This window comes from Ischnura elegans, chromosome X (assembly GCF_921293095.1).
Source record: "Ischnura elegans chromosome X, ioIscEleg1.1, whole genome shotgun sequence".
NCBI classification, from domain to species: domain Eukaryota; kingdom Metazoa; phylum Arthropoda; class Insecta; order Odonata; family Coenagrionidae; genus Ischnura; species Ischnura elegans.
In genome coordinates this window covers 118,816,376-118,830,757 of record NC_060259.1, presented here as the reverse complement: position 1 = coordinate 118,830,757, position 14,382 = coordinate 118,816,376, and the positions used below count along the sequence as shown (strand labels likewise).

General features: G+C 40.7%; 1 protein-coding gene across 1 annotated transcript; it reads right to left on the bottom strand.

The window, feature by feature from the left end:
• Window positions 1-4,338: 4,338 nt before the first annotated feature.
• LOC124171290 lies at window positions 4,339-7,855 on the bottom strand. The gene is made up of 2 exons (XM_046550436.1): window positions 5,637-7,855; window positions 4,339-4,639 (listed from the first exon to the last, which is right to left on the bottom strand). Exons 1-2 carry the CDS (start codon window positions 7,853-7,855, stop codon window positions 4,339-4,341), a joined length of 2,520 nt encoding a protein of 839 aa, XP_046406392.1.
• Window positions 7,856-14,382: the final 6,527 nt, after the last annotated feature.

Here is a 14,382-nt window from a genome sequence, read left to right as displayed (position 1 = left end):
TCTTCATCGCCGTTTCGCTGGGAAATGATCCTACGGTACACGTGCTTTACTGCTTACAGAGAATGGGGGTACGGAATGTCCTGTCTATGTTTACGTCTCTCCATAGTAACCTTCCGTTTGATGCAGCGATCGAGTGAGTGATTACAATATAATTATATTTTCGTAAATCCCCTCAAATATAGTTCCACGCCCCACCGCAATTGTTCAATGGCGCCCTTTGTGTTGTCTTTTCAACAGGAATCCCTCATTAATATTCCATAAACTTATCGGGTTACATAGGATGGGTTAATGACATTGTTTTCACAGTCCCATAATATATTACAAGTACTTTTTTCAATTTCTCGGATAAACTACCTGTATCTCAGCAATATTTAATGTGGTCACTTATTGATATTTATGATTATCATTTGTTTGCTTAATCACCCTATCAACAGAATCCCTACAAGTCCCATACTATAACGATAATCCCATAATATTTATTCAAACTATCGGATTCATGCAATATATCTATTTAAATCTACATCTACTTCCAAAATCTCTTACATATACTTCCAAAATCCTTTCTAATGCCGTATTTATTCTTCGGTGTAATTTTACAGTGATGCTGTTCCAATCGTTTTCCTGGGCATTGATCCAAGTGTTATTCGGAGCTGCTGTCACGGATATGAGAAATAAGCAAGGAGAAAATGCAGTGTCGATATTTGGTACGAATATGGCATCGGAGAAGAACTTCACGGGAAAAAATTTTGAACACGTGAGTAAAGAAAATGAATTTTCATATGAATGGAAGTGCTATTGTAATCTACACAGGGGTGCCAACTCCCCCAACCCCATGGCTGTACTTCAGCTTACCCTCACTGAAGACCTAATCCTGCGAAAACAGATGCTAATAACCACGGATGTGGGGGGGAGTAACAGGGGACATAAACCCCACATTTTATCTAAAACAGTTTATAATAAATGGTCCAACAATTTTTGTATCCTTGTAAAGAGGTAGTGAGAGTGTTTATAGGGGAGTTAGTTATATATATTACGAACGCAAACATACTACGGAAGATCAGATAATAAAAATAAAATAAGAGATATAATAGACTGCAGGACACATTGATTCAGAATGTCGGTTTTTCCACGACAGATAAGACGAGACTACAAAGGCAGCGTATTTTCAAATGCTTCATTCCTGCAAACCCGGGCGTATATGGACAAAACCCTTCGACAGTATTCGTACCTAAGTGTCTACTATCAAATAAAAATAGTTTCATTTCTTTCTTGACATTACTTACATAAAGTCTCCTTGTCAGAAAAAATACGTCATTTTTTTTTAATCGTTCGTTCATCTGCAATCGCTTTCTCTCGTTTTAGGGTGGTTTGGGTCCCCCAAATACCCTCCCCCCGAGAAAGGCCTCTGGTCTTTTCCCGTCACTCTTAATAATATCGTCCAGAAATAACGCCCCCAGCTTGGCTCGAGCCACCAACCTTTGGGTTAACAGCCGAACGCGCTAGCCGATTTCGCCACGGAGGCGATGTGGGAAAGATGATTTCTATTGGTCTAAGGATTTGTGTAGGTGATACCTAACTTTCACTTGATTAAAATTAGATAGAGAATTTAGTGTTTCTACAAATTTCAGTAGGGGTGGATACCATGATTTTTTCGTATTCCGGTTCGTTCACACGAAACATTATTATGACTCTGTAAACCAGAGGTGGGCAGTGGGTTTTAAAGTATAATAATGCTACACCTTGGCGATAAATAATTCTAAATACATACAATCAGTGTGATTAATAAAGCCAATAAAACTTTATTCCCACAAGCAAAGGTATAAATAAATGTAATACAATTAGTTTAATTAAATATGAAAATTATCCTTACTTTATTTTTTCCTTGTAATTGGAGCCGTTAGACGCTTTCCACAAGAAAGAAGCCAAATCGTAAGATCCGATAATCCTTGTTACTCTTCTTCGGTAACTTATTTAATGTTAACCCAACAAGCTACACAATACAACACAATCACCACAAGGTGCTTCCCCACTTACACCATAGAACACACTTGACACTATATGCACCAGGGGCTAATCCAGTGATTTCCAAATTCGGATTATTTTATTAATCCACATTCACCAATGCACTTATTCACTTTGCACCACGAAAGATTAAAATCTTCGATAAGTGTAAAACACTTCTTTCATATGTTGTCAGAACACGGGAATAATTTCTTCACTAGACAGAAAAGGCACACTCGGGAATAAAATTCAACACTCTCGTCACTCGGTTACCCAGCAACTGAACGATATTCAGAGTCGCTTTGCATAGTCGATGCGATATTTTTTCTCCACCCTCAACTCTGAATTGCGTCATGCCGAAGGCCATATAGACACGAACTCTTCCTACGGTTAGTGCGTGACACAGTTCGCTGCATCTTAAGCCCGTAAACATAGAAGAAAATGCGGCCAGCCGAAAGGCAGTAGTTCGCCATGTTCACAGCGAGAGTGAATGATATTAGCCATCATTCACGATGACTCCGTACGGGATCCACAGTTATTCTTTGGGTATGTGTAATGCTAATCTACGCTCCTCAGTGATTGTAGTCTAATCTAGGGTTAAAATGTTTAGTAAAGATTAGAAATATCAATGGCTTAAAACTTGGAATTAATAGTGAATAATGAAATTAATAGCATTCGTCATTCCCATTAGAGCCTCCCCTGCATATTTGCACACCTATAAGCTCCGCACAAAAAAAAACACAAATTCGAAATCGCAGGAGTACTGCCGCCTTCACGAAGAGTAAATAAAATTCACGAACGGATTTTTCTTGGACGACGCAGCGAGCTAAACGACAGTGATGCATCGCGTGAATGATAGCGATCATGCACGATGCCTTCGTATACGGAATCCAGAGTAATCTTTCCCATAGAGCGCATTGGCAAATAGGTATAATATGGAAAGAAGGATGAAATATAAGACCTCGCTGCGGCATGCGATAGCGTAGACTCAAATACAAAAGCATAAATGAGAGACCAGGACTCATGAATACAAACAATTGAATAGCGATCGCCACATTACGGCATCAGATGAATCATATAGTTTTAATTACAGTTTTTAATTACTGAAATACTTATTCTCTGTGCTTTTAACAGCACTGATTGGGGATTATAACAGAAATTTACATCCAAGATGACATAATGCATCAAATTCATCTCCTTTCCACGCTATTCCTCGCGTTTGCAGATATAATCCGTTGCAAATATAATTAACATGGACGTACCTAGCAGGAGACAAGTGCCCCCCCCCCCCAAGGATAAAAAGTAATTTCAACAAATTTTCTTTAAATCCAAGAAAAGTGACATTACTGTAAAACGTGTAAATAAAAATCAAAAGATTTTTTATGAGTAAACATTTTTAAAAACTAAGAAAGCGTTCTTTTAATTTTCTTGAAATTTTGGTTCCCTAAACCTTTTTTCGTGTTTAATGTTGAACGACCACGGCTTGCTCCCCCCCTCTACTTTTGATCCTGGATACGCCCTTGTTTATGGAAACAATCGGTTCACACTGTTTACTCATCGCTGGGATACGAGCGTACTCGAAAACCGTTTGGAATCGCCCCAAGTAACAATTATATAAACGAAGCATCTGCGGGACACAATTGTTCCTTGTTTTTGCATAAATATTTGCATCAATTTTAATGAAGAGCTAGGTATTCTCTATACCTAAATAAAATATACCCTATGTTATACAACTTTGTTAACATTAGAAGGAACTGTTTCTTTGATGGACGACCTCTTAATTAATCATATTGCCTACAATTTTTTTAATGTCGTTTTCATTTTTCTGACTTTTATTTATTTCATACGGTACGTATTCTTTTTAAAAAATAATTATTTTTATATTATAGAAATGGGGTTTTAATAGCTTTCTCAAAAGCTTAAAACTAGTCAAAATGATGGTTTATATGTTTCTGTTTTATTTATGACGCGTGTTCTGTTCGGAAAATCTCAACACCATATTACGTCCATCCACTTTGATATTTTAGTTAGCACATTTATGCATTAGAAGTGTTTGTTGCGGTAATGAAAGATAGTGGACTGTATCACTATAATTTTACTTCGCTGCAATTCACATCGCAGGATTCCACGAACAAAGAATACATTTGAAACTGAGTCACTAATGAGGGAGCATGGAATCTGCCCAACCTCTCCCTGCCATCGTTCTGGCGTGACTGCCTCCCAGCACTATCTCGCGCTACATCAGCGCCACAAACGTCCACAGTCGGAACATACCGCCCGCCAAAAAATGGATATAGGGCCCATTTTTTAATAACACAAAATACAATGTAATTAGAATTAAACATCAGTTTCATTTAAAGGCAAAACACAAATCTTATTAATGGGCCTCTTATATGTTCCGTGTTTGGTTCGTACTGTTACCACACGCACAAGTCCGTCGACACCAGGATGAACTATTTCAATAACACCTAGGTTCCAGGACATAGGAGGTGTGTTGTCTTCCTTTACAACTACTAATGCACCCGGATTAAGGTTTTTTATGACTACGGACCACTTGTTCCTTTGCTGCAGCGTAGCCAAATAGTCATTTGACCACTTCTTCCAGAACTGCTGCAACTGCCGCTGCATCTGCTGCCATCTAGAAAGCAAGCCAATTCTTACGTCAATTAGATCTGGTTCTGGGATAGAAGTAATGGGTTGACCAATGAGAAAATGACCGGGAGTTAATGCAGAGGGATCGTTTGGGTCGTTGGAAAGAGCAACTAAAGGCCTTGAATTGAGACATCCTTCAATTTGGGTAACAAGATCTCTCTCTCAGTGAATTCAGTAAAAATTGACCTCTCGCATGAAGAAGTCGCTTGTGTTCCTCTTGGATTATGAGTTTGGTCAAATGATGTCGTTGTGGTAAAATAGCAGGATGCTTCTGTTGAAAATGAAGGTCGGAATGCTGCAATCGGCCTCCTACCCGTAGAAGTCCATCCTCATAACAGATTGGATTCAGGGATTTTAAATTGCTCTTACAACTAACTGCCCCATTGTCTTTCAGGTCGTGTATCTCCTGACAGAATTCACTGTACTGCGCCATCTTGATCAAAAGCTGAAGTGATTTCTCTATTTCTTCCTGAGTTAATTCACCGATTTGTCTTCTTACACGGGTAGTTCTGGAATTCTCTTTGAAGCGTAGACAATACGCCATCACTCGTTGCAATTTCCTCAGACTAGAAAACCTTTCTATGATACTAGACGTTTGAACCTTCAAGCTTACGAAGGTTTTTCTTTCCCTCTTCTGTTCTGGAATTTCTTCTGTCATTGCTTGTTTACCTGAGTTCGGCCATGTAGATGGCATTCTGCGAATCCAGGAAGGTCCATTCCACCATGTTCTATTATGGGTGAGGTTATCTGCATTTAATCCCCTGGTAATCAAATCTGCAGGATTATCTTCTGATGAAACGTGACACCATTGCGCGTCTGACGTTTTTTCTTGTATCTCTGCCACTCTATTTGCTACAAATGTTTTCCATTTACTTGGTGACGCTGCTATCCATGCTAATGTCACCGTAGAATCAGTCCACAAAAATGTCTTGAATTTAATGTGGCTAACTGCAGTAGTCACCTTTTCGAATAGACGTGCTAACACTAAAGCTGCGCACAATTCAAGCCGTGGAAGCGAGACCCGTTTCACTGGAGCCACTCTTGACTTAGCACAAAGTAGTTTAACTCTTGTCTGGCCCCTTTCATTGGTTGATCGAATATAGATGCAAGCACCATATGCCTTCTCGGAAGCATCTGAAAAACCGTGAATTTGAAGATCCCTAAGGCTTCCCTTTGCAACTGCTAGCCTATCAATAAAGATTTCGTCAATTTTATGAAGTTGAGTGAACCAATGTTGCCATTGCTGTAGCATTTCGTCCGGTAGTTCTTCGTCCCAGTCTATTCCCTTTAACCAAAGTTGCTGCAAGAGAACCTTGCCAGTTATCACTATTGGGCTTATAAGACCCAAGGGATCAAAAATGGAAGAAATGACTCCTATCACCGTTCTCTTGGTGGTATGGTTCCTAAATCTTGATTGTTGATATTTGTGAAGACCGTTGATGATCTGAAATTGGTCAGCTGCTGCATGCCAAAGAAGACCCAAAGTTGTCACCTTGTCTTGACTGTCCTGACGAAGTGGAAGGTGCACTTCTCTAAGTTCTAAGGGAATAGATTCCAGTAATGCTGGATGATTTGAACACCATTTGCGTAAGTTAAATCCACCCCTTTTCAATAGTTTAATGAGCTGGTCTTGGCATTCAAGAGCTTCGTTGAGATTCGATGCTCCGGATATGCAATCATCTACGTAGAAGTCATGAGAAAGGATTTCTGCTCCCTTTGGATAATCGCCTTCTTCGTCTTGGGCTAATTGTTGCAGACATCTAGTTGCCAGGAATGGTGCTGACGATGTGCCGTAGGTGACTGTCTGTAACTCAAAGGTTGTTATAGGTTCTGTCGTAGAGTTTCTCCATAAGATTCTCTGAAACCTGCAATCCTGTTCATCTACTCGTACCTGTCGATACATTTTCTCTACGTCTGCAGTAAACCCGATTTGGTGAATCCGAAATCGAAGTATGATCGACTGCAGATCTTGTTGAACCGTTGGACCCACCATTAGGATATCATTCAAAGACTTTCCAGTAGTTGTCTTAGCAGATGCGTCGAAAACTACCCTTGTCTTTGTAGTTGTGCTAGAAGCCTTCACAACAGGATGATGTGGCAGGTAGCAAGAAATTGTTTTAGCACAATCCGCATCTTGAATGACCTTCATGTGTCCAAGTGATTCATATTCGGCTAAAAATCCTCCATAGTCTGCACGTAGATTAGGATTTCTGTCAATACGTCCTTCCAGATGATAAAGTCTCACTGTCGCCATTTTCAGTGAGTCTCCCAAGCATTCAGGATTTTCCTTGAAGGGTAGCCGAACCACATATCGTCCAGTGTCATCTCTGGTCGTGTTGTTGACAAAATGCTTCTCGCATTCTACATCTTCCTTTGATCGTGGAGGCTGTGTAAAGTTGTCCATCTCCCACAATCGTTTTAACTGATCATCAAGACTAAGCGCATTTGCAAGAAAGAATGTCTTTTTAGGAAGAAAAGGTGACACTGCCTCCTCCTGAGGATGAAAACGTCCAGCTAGAATCCATCCCAACTCCGTATTTTGCATGACAGGATAAGGTCCTGGTCTTATCTGCCGCTCAGGTTTGAGAATGTGAAAGAAGATATCTGCTCCTATCAGCAAATCTATTTTTCCCGGTTCATTGAACGCAGGGTCTGAAAGAGGAAGTTCCCTTGGAAGATTCCAATTTGCTGTATTCAAGTACGTTGAAGGTATGTCTCCTGATATTTTTGGTAGAACCAAACACTCAACTGTGATGTTGTAAGAACTAATTCTAGACTGGATCTGTAGAGTAACACAGTGTTTCACTTGAGATTTTTGCGTGTTGATACCTTCAATTGGTGTGTTTTTTCTCGTTTTCCTCAAATTTAAACGCTGCACCAGTGATTCTGTCACAAAGTGAGACTGAGAGCACGAATCTAGCAGTGCTCTACAGGTGTAGAATTTTCCGCTGCTGTCGCGTACCTTGACCATAGCAGTGGATAAAAGTACTTGAGTTTCTGACGTTCTCTTCAAAGAACAATAAGAATTGCTCGTTTGTAATCCATTGGCGTCCTCTTTCAAATCACTTTGTGAATGATGAGGTGATCCATTGGTGGAAAAAGGTTTCTGTCTTGACACGACCTTGGTGCCTTCTATCTCGTGCAGAAGAGTGTGGTGCCTTCCGCCGCAATACCTACAATTACCTGACTTGCACTTATTCATTCTATGTCCAGGTTGGAGGCAATTATAACAAAGCGAATGTAGCTTCACAAATTCATTTCGCTGTTGAACACCTCGCTTGGTAAATTCTGTGCATTTATGAAGGGAATGCAATTGATTGCAGAATATACACTGATCATTGGCAGCTAAATACGTTTGTCTTGCATTTGTCCGCCATTTCTTATCGTGTTCCTGATGCTTGGAACTTGTTACTGCATGTTTCACGTTCTGATTGGTCTTAATCACTTCCAACGACTGACATTTATTTTCTAGAAATCCTATCAATTCATTTAAGCTTGCGAATTGATGAGAATTCATTTTTATTTCCCATTCCTTTCGAGTAGGTTCGTCGAGTTTTTCAAGAACAAGTTGTGAAAGAAGGATTTCATGCAGAGGAATTTCCAATTGTAGCGCCTGCAATGCATTGTAATTACTAACCAACTGATTGATCAATGCTCTCATGTCAACAACTGAGTCCTTACTCACTGCTGTCAGTGAAAAGAGACGCTTGATATGCGCTGTGGCGATAAGTTTGGGATTATCATACCTTTTACAAACGATATCCCAAGCTACCTTGAAGTTGTCGGAAATGATGGGCAAGTTCTCTAATAGTTTATGTGCCTCACCACTAAGAGAGGACAGTAAATAATAGTAGCGTTGAATATCATCCAAGTCATCATTGTTTAACACTAAACTGGTGAAGATATCGTGGAAATGCCGAAATTCTGTTGCATTTCCGTTAAAATTAGGCAACTTAATGTTTGGTAGCTTCAGTTGTCTTGAACGTGAACTACCTCCACCGTGATCCGAAGATTGGACCGAACGATTTGAGTCTGCTTGCTCTTCTTCCAAAATAGAGGTCATTTTCGCGAGTACTTCCATGTACATTTCCTCAAAAGTTTCTCTATCCTGTAAATGATCGTCATCATCGTCACCCAACTCCAATTGGCGTTGAACCTCGTTGTATTCTTGAAGGATATCAGGCATCCTCTCAATACGAAGCCTTAAGTTGACGATATCTGACCCCTCGTCAAACTTATCTACGTAATTCTTCATTCGGGTCAAACTCGCCTTTACCAAACCTCGAGTCTTTATTAGCATATGCTTGCCTTTAGAATCCATCCTTAAATTTAAGAGAATAGGGAGTAAGGTGTTTGTCTAGTAAAGGAAAGGAAAAGGACAAGGAAAGAACCAGACTAAACGTATGACTTAGCTTACACGATCGCCGCCCGCCGCTGATACACCACAGCCGATGAACCGCGATGAGTTCCAGCAGCAGATGCTCGCCCTCCTAGTATGGAGCGTAGAGGCGCCGACAAGGAGATAATGATAGAGATAACGCCGACTGGGAGATAGCGTGGAGATTAGCGCCGCCGAGAACGCGCGTTGTCCGCCAAGGTCCGTCGGAGCTGCGTAGAAATGGCCTAGCTCGCTCGTAGCAACACGCCCTTAGAGTAAATCTTCGTTTGTAGAATCCGGCCCGAAGGACCAAAAAAATGTTTTGTTGCGGTAATGAAAGATAGTGGACTGTATCACTATAATTTTACTTCGCTGCAATTCACATCGCAGGATTCCACGAACAAAGAATACATTTGAAACTGAGTCACTAATGAGGGAGCATGGAATCTGCCCAACCTCTCCCTGCCATCGTTCTGGCGTGACTGCCTCCCAGCACTATCTCGCGCTACATCAGCGCCACAAACGTCCACAGTCGGAACAAGAAGTGCCTTATTACTTTTTGAATTGAAATAATCTGTATATCTGCCATAGTGAGTGGTGATGAGGGTAGTTGAACAGAAGCTTCGTGACCACTGTTAATTGTAACGTTTTCATTGCAGAATTATTTGTAAAAAAATTACTCAGTTTTATTGATAGTTGAAGGAAGATTATTTAATGAAGCAATGAATTCATTTTAACATAAACAAATGGGTATTTAAAATCATTAATACCCGCAAAATGAAGAGTAATTGTAAATCTATGTATGATGCATAGCGATGAATTTCTGGAAAAAGAATAACTCCACAAAACATAGCTTTTTCATTCGTGGCACCCAATTAAAGGCATTTGAATCCGTGAAATATCTAGGAGTTAGACTCAATAATGATCTATCATGGTATAAACATATTCGAGAAATAACCGGTCAAGCTAATCGTAAAATGGATTTTGTCAAAAGAATATTAGGAAAGTGCGACGACAAAGTGAGAGAAATTAGCTACTTCTCCCTCGTTAGATTCCCATTTAGAATACGCTGCCAGTGTTTGGGACCCTCATAAAAAATTCTTAAAAACTGAGTTAGAACGCGTGCAAAGAAGAGCTGCCAGGTACGTGAAAGGTCTTCACGATAGTCTTGTTAATGCAATTGACCTCTTAAGGTCACATCACACTATAGCGACCACCATTTCGGCTGCACTCCATCACACATTGCGCCCGACGCCACGGTCGCGCATGCGCACGTAAAGCGCGTCTGGTTTCGCTGGGGCGGGCGTCCCGCGGCTGCCCCCATAGATACCTCTACGGCTGCCTCCGACTGCCGCGTTCGGTCGTCGCGGTTGGACGCTGCGGCAGGGTGTTTTGTTTCTTTGGGGCGTCCCGGTCGCAAGACGTCTGCTGCCCGACAACATTGTTTAGAGCAGAGAATGCATTTCAGTTTCAGCTGTTTGCCTCTCAAGAGGTTGGCTTGGAACAAGGTGGAAATGGACGACGATTTTCTCCTGATGCATTGAGCCTTCGCAATTAACTTTGGGTATATTTTTTTCATTTCTAAAGCCGTGATCTTCACTAAATGGTGAACTTCGTCTTCTTATGTCTTTAATTATTTCTAATCCCTTTTTCGCTCTCTCTTCAAAATATTCAGCCATCCTTGAAGTACTACTCATGTTAGCTGCCTTTGAAGTCTTCCTCAATTTCCTACACTTCTGTTTACAATCGGAGTCTGGGGTTAACGCTCTTGAATCGTCTGAATTTTGTTTCTTCTTCACAATTTTTCTAGCAATAATGATTCAGAGGTTCTTGGTCTAACAGCTCAATGTCGATGCCATTTTGACGTTTTGACAGAAGCAGGAGAGCCTGTCCCGAGCTTTTGCTTTCAATTGTATTTTCATCTACATCTACCTAATACCCCGCAAGCCACCTAAAAGGCGTGTGGCAGGGGGTGTTAGGACACCAGCCATTTACAGCTAATAAAAAAATGAAGTGCTCTAACGAGGTTGGGACTAGCGTTTATTAAAGTCCTTTATGGTTCGCGGGAAAAACGAATTCCCAAATCTATCCGTTCGGCAAAACATCTCTCTTAATTTATCGATTCTATCGGAGCTGGAAATTAAAGGTATCCATTCTCAATTGTTCAAGCAATCTAAGCCTAGTGCGCATCCTCCGAGTCTCCAACGGCTCCCAGCCTGATTTGCTTAACATCTGGGTAACACTGTCTGTACGCCCGCTGTAGTTTTTGACGAAACGCGCAGCCTTCCTTTGTATTTTATTAAGTTCGCGGATTAAGTCTTTCTGCACCGGATCCCATACGCTCGCTGCATATTCAAGGTGCGGTCGGACGAGAGCGAAATAGCACCTTTAAAAGTAATTGTCCCTTTCATTCTTCTACCTTTTTTAGTCATTTCCTTTATGATAAAAGAAAAAATACCAATAAGTCAATTAATAAACAGATAATCTTTTTCAAGTGTCTAGCTACAGGAGAAACCTTTCGGTCTCTGAGCTTTGCTTTTCGTATTTCATACAGTTACTAAAGTGTGATACTTAAAGAAACACTGAAAGCATTGTGTAGCCGTTTATTACCTTTGTGTACTTCCCCTCAAAATCATAACACTTTGAAGAAGAATGCTTTGGATTTTTGGGAGAGGTGGAACTTTCCAAATTGTGTGCCCCCCGTTGACGGAAAACACGTTAGAATATTCTGCCGAAAAGCCAGCGGATCTTTGTTCTTGGACTTCAAGGAATACTATTCTATTGTGTTACTAGCCATGGTTGGCACTAATTGCAATTTTTTTGCCAGAGATTGTGTAGCACATATAATGAGTCAGTGACGGCCGGCCGCGGCAGTCGGACGCAGCCGCGGGACGCACCAGCGAAACCAGACATTAAGAACGTTTCTGCTTGTGGCTTGTTTGTTTACGAATTCCCAAAGAATGGATAGAGAGCAGCAATTGTTGAAATTAAGGCAGTTGTACTGGCATCGTAATAGGAAGTTAATAGAAGTCCAATATGTTGGGCTACCTGCGCCCAACATATGAGGTTTCAGGTCCGCTCTTTTGTAATTCTCAATGGTCGGATCCCACAGTATTGGCCGACATTCTACTTCGTGTAATATACGGATATCTTACGCCGAGGAGAATTTTGATCGTGCTTTTCCTTGATGCTGGGCTTCCATCTTCACTTTTAAAATCCGAAATTATCTCAGCGTTATCTCACAACCTTCTTGAACCTCCCTCGCTACGGTAAACAAAACAAACACGTCTGCCGCAAGCACGCGAGATTGAAATGGAGCTCTCTGATTGGCTGCGACTGCCTCGCTCTGATTGGTCGACGGGCCAGTCGCAGCCTCAGCGCCGGCCGCAGTCGCTAATGTGATACGGCCTTTAGATAAACTTGAATGGGAATCTCTGTCGGACAGTAGATTGAAAAATAGACTAAAGCTTTTAGATAAATTCATGAGCAGCGTCTTTTCTGACGAAGTTTGCCGTATCTTACGGACGCCAACATACTACGGAAGATCAGATCATATATATATAATTAGAAAGATAGACTGCAGAACAGAGAGATTCATGATGTCCTTTTTTCCACGATCAATAAGAGTATAACGGCAGCGTTAGAACTCATAAATAGAATAGATGACTTGTAGTGTAGCCTAATAACTTATGTATACTTTAATGTATGTTTCTGAATTATGTCATTATTTCTAACAGTATGTGGTAGTATAATTTGTTAGTATGCGTGACGTTTTTCGGACTGTATGGAGTGCATGTGGGAGTCCAATTGCATGCTGCATGCTGGTGATTGATCATCCCCTGCCCAGTGGCGGCTAGTGAGTCAAATGCTGGGGGGGGCGCACTCCACCGAGGGGTCATAATTTTTTAATAATTCGTGTATTTTATTATGTTTTTACGGCAATCTAGGAATAAAATTTTGTGATGCCATATGTTCCGTTTTTTTCAACAACAATACCTAGTTTTCGTAATGAAGCTTGATTAATAAATACTAAATGCAATAGACTCTCGGTCACACGGATCGGCTTAGTCCGGACTCTCGATTATACTGATCAATGATCTTGAAGAATAAAAATATATTTGCTGCGATATTTTGCAAATACAAACGAAAATACGTAACTTTAGGTTTTAGCGCCTACATTCTTCGTGCGGATATGCCCGCAATACACTTATGTTGTTCGTTTTGCAATCATAATGCGTTATTTGTCAAATCTATTCAACATTTACAATGATTTAGGTAGCAATGACATTTGTAACACCTGAGGAGGGAGGCGAGATGTAAACATTGCATTGCGGTGTTCGCATTGCTTCTTGAATACAGTGTGATTTAAAATCAATAATTAAATGTTTCTCACACATTTTTAACAAAATCTAAAATGCTCACATGCCTTTAGTTATATTGCAGAAGTCCATCCTTCTTTCCTTTTGTCCAGCAAAGTGATCAATTACACGTTCGTTGAAATCAGCGCCGGACAACAATTTCTTTCCGATTGAACACATGGAAAGGGCACTAGTCCATAAATATACAAGGGACTTAATAAACAAGGGACGACACAAAATGGGCCGACGAAAAATACGACCAAAAAGAACAAGGTGCCTGGACACAGAATTGGGGACAATTTTCCCCTATATTTCCCTAAAACAAAAACAAGCACTGTTGATTAATTCAAAATTGTCTTCTTGAATGTACACACAGCACTAAGAAACTTCTTAATCGGCAATTAAGCACAGTAAACTCCTCGAAAATGATGTCTGAACTCATTTCACTCCGTTCTTTCCGAGAGTCTTGCCGTTACTATGAGGAAGACTCAAGGGAGATAGAAGTCGTGGTCCACTAATGCTGATTCAGCTGAGGGACGAATTTATTGAGTGCAACTTGCTTTTTTCGTTGCGTAGCAGAAAAAATTATGGACAAAAGATATCCTGTGTATCAAACTGTGTCTGCTTGTCTTGGTATCAGCTTGATATCAGTGAAAAGAGTCGCGGCTAAACAGAAGGATTGTGTAAAGGAGAACACAAGTGGTGAACTTCCTACTTCCTTTTAAAGCAGCCTTTAGTGGTCCAAAGCCCACATGAGAAATGCTGATGGGAATTGATTCAAATAGTTTTTTTTACCATCCAATAAAATTTACGCTATTATGGCTTAGAATTTACGTCGTAGAAAAGCATTTTTATGAAAGCTCTGCCCAACCTGACCTTAAGTTTACCTGAAGGGTGCTACAACGATACTTTCATCGTGCGAGTCGGTCATTTAAAGGAAGCGCGCCCTCTGCTGAGTCGGTGGCAACCACGCGCCTCTTTTCGCCTCCCCCT